This window comes from Poecilia latipinna, unplaced genomic scaffold (assembly GCF_001443285.1).
Source record: "Poecilia latipinna isolate Pla-1442-1.1 unplaced genomic scaffold, P_latipinna-1.0 Scaffold2113, whole genome shotgun sequence".
Classification (NCBI taxonomy): Eukaryota; Metazoa; Chordata; class Actinopteri; order Cyprinodontiformes; family Poeciliidae; genus Poecilia; species Poecilia latipinna.
In genome coordinates, this window is record NW_015114729.1 from 67,588 (window position 1) to 74,944 (window position 7,357).

General features: G+C 35.2%; 1 protein-coding gene and 1 long non-coding RNA gene across 2 annotated transcripts in view; both read left to right on the top strand.

Moving 5' to 3' along the window:
* Nucleotides 1-1,662, top strand: part of LOC106936291 (guanine nucleotide exchange factor DBS-like) — a 64,769-nt gene extending 63,107 nt beyond the window's left edge. Inside the window, exon 13 of the mRNA XM_015017169.1 lies at nucleotides 580-1,662. Within this exon, the coding sequence (XP_014872655.1) occupies nucleotide 580 (1 nt within the window). The 3' untranslated portion in view covers nucleotides 581-1,662. The remainder of the gene's footprint in view (nucleotides 1-579) is intronic.
* Nucleotides 1,663-2,366: 704 nt separating this feature from the next.
* On the top strand, nucleotides 2,367-4,871 carry LOC106936293 (uncharacterized). The gene is made up of 2 exons (XR_001422104.1): nucleotides 2,367-4,584; nucleotides 4,617-4,871. It is a non-coding gene; the product is annotated as an uncharacterized LOC106936293 (long non-coding RNA).
* The last annotated feature ends 2,486 nt before the right edge of the window (nucleotides 4,872-7,357 follow it).

Sequence of the window (7,357 nt, forward strand, 5' to 3'; positions counted from 1 at the left end):
GGCCGGATCCGGCCCGCGGGCCGTAGTTTGGGGACCCCTGATGTAGATCATGGACTAAAAGTATGATCTAAAAAGAACTATGTGTAGATTTGCATCAGTCAGAAAACTGACTGATTTCCCCCTTAAAACATCCATTTCTCTTTGTGTTCTTTGTCCCCTCTGTCTCTAACAAATCCTCTTTTACCTCCTGTTAAACCTGAACCTGGATGATTACTGTAGACTTGCTTAATTTGTTTTGGTGCTTTGACTCTAAAATAGCTGCTCATTCTCTCTCCTTTTTTCTGCTTTTGTTCCTTGCTTGCAACCGCAAGCAAGGAACAATATATATTTGAAGCAAACTGACCTCTCTGGATAGCAGTCGAGCTTCACTGTATTTGGAATTTATTTTTTAAATTCTCTCTGCTGCCTGTGATGACTTCTCCTGCCTGTCTTCCTCTTAGGTTTCTTCTCCTTACTTAAGTCTGAGTTATGATTCCTAAGTACAACCACATAACTGAATGTGACCCCGTGTATTTCTCATGTTTCATCATTTTGCTCACTATGAAGCTGAACTGACTGTTTTTATCCCTGTTTTCCCAGATATCTTCAGTGATCTGTGTACAGCAGCATTCTCTGAGTCTGAAGAAAACAGTGTCAGACCTTGGGAAGATGTGTCTCAGGACTGCAAGTAAATACCAGTGGACTGTTGTAATCCATTTGACTTTGATCTCAGACATTGATCAGCTTAATAACTGCAGTCTTCAACATGTAATTTAAAAGGATTATAACTACTTGTATTTCTTTTTAATGGACTACAGATATGCCTTGCTCTTAGTGTTGTATTTTTTTTTTCTTTGATTCACTGATGTGAAACTCCTGCAGGAATAAGCTGGAACTTTCTCGAGTGTCACTATTAGAAAGCCTTCTGTATTTGTAAAATCATTTCTACTAGGGATGCGCAATATATCAGCACTAACATCAGTATCGATCGATTAGTAACTTTTTTAATACATCGATTTGATAAATCAAACTGGACCAATATTAACAACTGATATTTTTTTGTATCTTGTTGCCATTTGTTTTTGGACGGGAGAGAAGGAGGTTGGTCGTGTGGTATTTGTTTGGTCAAACCTCAAACAGAGAAGCACTGGGAAAGTCAAACATATATAATATTGGTTATTAGCCATAACAGCAATATTAGTATAGCTATTGATATTGGCCCAAATGATCATATTGTTGCATCCCTAATTTTTACTCCCACTGAGTGGAACAGCTATATACAGTACACACATCTCATAACTTCAGATTTACAGTCTCTTCAGAAACTATTCAGAGCCATTCACATATTGCACTTTTTAAAATTATTTTCAATTCAGTTAAAAATGCTGCTGGTAAAATGCGCTAAATATGTGAAAAGATTAAATTGGTAAATGCTTGATATTCTTTATTGTATTCTGAGCCTCAGAGTATTTAGTGTTTTAGTTTATCAAAACGTTTTGCCACACTGGTCAAAATTATGAAGTGAAAAGGAATTTTGGATCCTGTTAAGGAAGAATATCTAAATTAGTTAACTTTGGAAAAAGTTTGGCTCTCTCACTCTTCCTCTTAGATCCCAGGTCCTCCTGGTGAGCCACGTGTGGCCACAAGGAAAACAACAATGCGTGTTGACGTCACAGAATTACAGAGTTTAATCCAATATAAGACAATGCATAAACTTACACCAGAAACTGCAGAACAACAGAGACATACATTCATTACCTGAGACAAAAAAGATAGAAAAAGAAAGGCAAAGACATGTCTTTGGAGAGAGCTGGTGCAAAAAGGCAAAAAGCTGAATTATTACTCCTGGGCACGAACTTTTATAATGTAGGTGTGTTTTTCCTCTTTAATATATTCAAATAAGGCGTACCTCTGCTTGACCAACTGGAAGCTATCTTGGACACTCAGAAAAACTTAGAACTCCCCCTAATTTACGGCAAAGATCAAAGGCCATTTGCTCTTTTGTTTAACAAAAAGAGCGGAGAGCTTGTCCTGGCCTCCTGCAGTTCTAAGGCCATCTGGGCAAAGAAAAACATAAGAAAAGTATTTCACAGATAGCTGTGAAATCTGGAGTCTCTCCCGCTATCTCTCCTTACATAGATTCTCAGGAACAAACTTAAATTCAGTAATTTGGTTCAGGGAAAGGTTATCTTCACAAACCCAGTTTTGCTCTTCTGCACTCAGCACCCCAAAAGATTGAGTCCTGCCTTAAACCAAAAATAACACATAAAATCAACAGAACAAAATGAGGTACAATTCCTTTTTCTAACCTATGAAACATAATATTCAATCCTAAGTATACAAGTTAACACAATCATTTTCCAAAACCCCATTTAGCATAAATCCTGAGCAATTTTCTAATACTAAACAAAACATTTTCATTCAAACAATTTCCATTTGATTCTGATATTGTCACAGATAGTACAATTTTCAAATACATTCATCATTTACTAGATTAGTAATTCTAAAATTAGATAATACAATTTTCATTAAAAAACATGCTATTAGTAACTAAGAAAAATGTCTTAGAAATTAAATGTTAGTGGTTTTAACATTCTATGTTGTATTCAGTTTTACACCATCCCAGATGTTAGTTCTGGAAGACTTTTGATCTTCCGTGAACCGAGCAAACTTCTCTCTCCCAGGCTCAAGTGATACTGCCCTCCTGGAGATGCTAATTTTATGGCCTCCTGTCCTCTCTGATAACACAACAGGAGCCTCAGTGAGAGTTCCCTTTTGATCTGTATTTTCCTTCTTGTACTTTGAATACTTACCCATCAATAGTTTAGTTTTTAAATCATTAACACAAACCTGTTCAAAATTAAGAAATTTGTTCAAAATGGCAATGCTCAATATACCTTTTACACATGCCGTAAGATTAACTGTGTTAAACACTAAAAATAATCATTTTTTTCTCAACAATCCCCAAAAATTAAAAAAATCCAGAACAACAAAAAACCCCCACAAAATGTCTCCTTTGTGGCTGCATTGTCTCATTATACAGTACACATGTGAAAACAAAACTCTTAATATCATGATTTCAGTTTCTCTGTGACTTGTTAGGTGAATATTATTGTGATTACATTCAGTTTGAAACAACTTGAGATCTGAATATTTCCTGAGGAGACTGTTCTGACTTGCCTTTTTTCACATCTGTAAGAAATTAATAGCTGCAGAATTACTGCAAAATCCCTACATTACTGTAATAGCTCTTAATATAAAATATCTTTACTTTGTTTTACATAAGTGGAAATCCTGAAAAAACATGTTGGTGATACAAAATTACAACTAATGACTTTTATGTCACTCAGGAGCATAATGGCAATTTTTGCGCAGTAGTTTGTTGGGGCTTGTTTACTGTGTTTTAGTTGACTAAAACTGTATGCTATGTTTTTTGTTTGAGCAGACAGCTTCATGAAGGTGGGTTCTGCTCCAGCCAGAGTTAACTCTTATGAGCCTAAAATTGGAACAAGGCCATGATGTTAATAGCACAGTATGCAGAGTCACATGCAGCCGTGACTAAATGACCATCTTGGGCTTGGACTGATTGGTGCAACATGAACACATTTCCTCTATCAGGGGTTTTTGCATCTTGGAAAGTCTAATTCACAACAAATTCCTTTTATCAGTTAATGATAGTTAAATCACTTCCTGGCAGAAAAAACAATCAGATCTGATGTGTTTTCCATTTTCTTCTTTGTACATCATCATGGAAAGTATGAGGAAGAAACCAGATGGCTTTTGAAGGAGATGATCATTTCTGTGTTCAGAAACCGATTTGTCTCTGCGACATGTTATGCTTCATGGCCCAGAGAAAAACTCACACTCATTTCTACATAATGAGATTCTGTTAAGAACATTTCATACTTTGAGTTGCTGTTTTCGACCTTGCACCTGCAGACAGGACACACTCAAATATTGTTTCTAATATTTGTTCTTGGGCTGCACAGTGACAGGAAAATGAATGCTAAGTGGTTATATTCAGAAACCTGTTTGACACAGTTTCTTATGTCTAATTAACTTGTTCTGATACATTTCTGTTTGTTACATTTCACAGTCAGGGTCAGCAGCAGAAGGACTTGTTTATTCAGCTCACTATCACATACTGTTTAAATTTACATCACAATATTTTTAAGACCAAGAGTGAAAGCTAAAAATGTCGCTACAGTAGTTGCATTCCAGACGTTAGTGCTGGTCCTCAATCTGTAACCTATTATCCTAACTATAATCTAAAGTACACTGAATAAAAAGTTCAGACTATTAAGCAATATGCTCTAAACACTGTTGGAGAACTACTCTTCAGTAAACAGCAAATAAAATATTTGCCTTCAACTAACATTGAATCTTTTTTATCTTTTACTGCTGTGTCTTGTTCCCCTCTGTAGAACATGCATCTTTGAACATTTGTATTTGATGACATTACTTTGAGAACACTGACATATAGCTTCCCTGTTTCACTCCCAGAAGGATTATATCTTTTTTAAATTACCCTGGCTACAAGCTGTAATGTGTTTGAAATTAAAGAATACACCAGAGTTTATCACAGGTTGTCAGATAACTGGACACGTACCAGAGGGAAAGATATTACTGTATTACAGTGTAACATACAGTGAGCCCCTTAATGAGTATATTAATGAATGATTTGTTTACAAGAAATGATCCATGAGTGTAATTTGTATTTTGTTTGACCAGAATTAACTGGAAAATGCTGTATCTTTCTTTAGGAAATAATTCTATTATACTGCATCATGGACAATGCTAGAATCTTTTCAACTCTAGAATGTATCATGTTTGTATACATCTGTTATTATGTTGTACATATTGCTCATTATGATAAAATACCTTTACAACATGAAAATTCTTGCCTTGTTTCTTTTGGACTTCTCTTTTTTCCTCTATTCTATAAAATGGCTGATAGGTGAAAATGAGACGCAAAATCCAAAACAAAAAGAAAAGAACTGCAATCACAGAATACAGGTGCAAAAACCTAGAATCAACAAAACAAATGCAAACAAAAATTGCTGCAACCACTGGAAATGGAAGCAAAATGAAAATGCTGCAAATAGCAAGTATGAAACGCTGAAAGATTTTTTCATAAAATGGAACTTCTAGACCACTAGAGGGAGTGTAGAGCAGCTGTTTTGCTGCATTTTCCATTTTGCTTCCATTTCCTGTGGCTGCAGTATTTTTCTGTGTGAATTTGAACTGCATTCTTTCTCTACATCTCCAGGTACCCTGTAACATCATCAACACTAGTTTTACATGATAGAATAACCATAGATTGCCCAATATCCACACATTCTTGAAAACCTCTTCATTTTTCTGAGATCTGTGGTACATGCTAGTCTGCAACCTCTACTTTCTATTTATTAAACCTAGGCAAAATATTAAATGTTTGCTCAGAGTACAATCTAGTAATTATATTGGCAGCTGTCTCTGTATGTGTTTTTATTTTTACATGTAAGTTTGATCTTAAAGGGGCAGTATTATGCATTTTCCAGGCACATCATTCTATTTTATAGCACAATAAAGTAATGATGTTACCTTCAGTTGGTATAGAAATATTGTATTGACTTTAAAAAAAATTGACTTCCCAATTAGAAGCCTTGATGACGTAGCATCGACGTTACCCAATGTACATGGAGGGCCAGAAGTAAATTCAGCCCATTTATTTCTGTTGGTCCAGCATCAAAATGTCTAAAGTCTGAGTCCTTTACAGTTGCTCCAACCATTCAAAGAGAGAGAAAGATAAACGTTATATTTGTTTCGAAGGTAATTGGTCACAAGGGAGTTAATTAAAAAAAAACTTGCTGAAAAAAAGAGGAGAAAAGTGGATCAACAATAATAACAGGAGGTGCGGAAACTAAGAGTGACAGAGTTTGCAGCACCATTTTCTAACAGGAAACAATCGCATCATTTAAATTGTATTTTCAGATATTTTATTGGACAGTTACTTAGAAAGACAAGCATTCATATGTAAGGTAAGACATATTATATTATTTTTATGCCCTAGCGTGGTTGTCCCCAGAGCGTTAATGTTGCTAGCAGCTAGCTCAGTGCCAAGTCATGGACAGAAAATATGTTTATTCAGTGGGACTTTACTGCTAAAAAATTTAAAAAGCTAAATAAATTAAATATATTGAATTGTTAATGCATGTCACCATGAGAAAAGCCTACTGAGTTTTGCTTAAAAAACCTTTTTTTTTATTAAAATCACACATTTTTATCTCATGAAGTGAAAAAATTATTTGCAAAACAAACTTATTTGTGCATGTCAGAAATCTTTTCTTGCTATTCTAAGTTTTTGTTTGTGATCAAAGTTTTGCTTGTGATTCTCACATCACGTCATGAGCAGGGCCCAAAATCGCAACAAAAGATTACTGGTGTGTGCAAATAAAAGTTTATGTTTGGCAAATAACTTTTTAAGTTCACGAGACAAAAAATAGTTATTTAATTAAAAAAACAAAACAGTTTTTTAAACAAAACTTTTTGTTTTAAAAAAAGGAATCATTACAATTCCAAAAGTTTTGATTACAATTTTATTGTATTTAACTGCATACTCTGTGAACCAGACCCTAAACTTACTTAAAGTCTGGATTGAGATTTTTCCTCTTCATTAATGATACACTTTTATTACATACATTGTATCTATCATGGTAATTCAGGGTGAGTTATTTTTAATTCTACATGAATATCCTTGTTGGACTTTATTTAAGTGCTATTCTCCTTCAAGATACATTTACCTAACGCTAGAATAAATGCAATGTACATTATGCAGCAAAGCAAATTAGAGACATATATCCACTATTGAGATGATAAGTTTTGGATGGGCGATGTGCCCCCTATTGCATGAGCGATACTGAAGAATGACTGCTATCATTAACGATACAGGGAAGAAGCTTTTCAGTTATCTAGCTTTGCTAGCAAAGTCGTAGCTAGTAGTTAGCTAATAGCATAACAACAACAGCCTAATGTCTGTATGATAAAAATACTGAATCGATAGATAAGAACAGTTTTTCCTCACCTGGCTGTCTCCTCCTGCTCAGTAATTCTTCAGAGAAAGGCAGACGCAGAGGCCTGTCAGTGTCTGTTGTATTTCATTACCTCTCTGCTTAAACCGCTGAAGCAGAAACGATACTTCAACGTTTTCAGTCATCTGACAAGTAGCAAGTCTGCTCCACTTTATTCACCAAAAACGGTTTTGTTTTTTTTTTAATTCACCAAAAACTGTTCCGTAATCTGGAACGTTCGCTACGTTGAGCTCCAGTTAGCTGCCTTATCTCACTGCGCGAGAGGCAACTGCGTCATGCGTCATGGGCAAAAGGTCAAAGGTAACAAG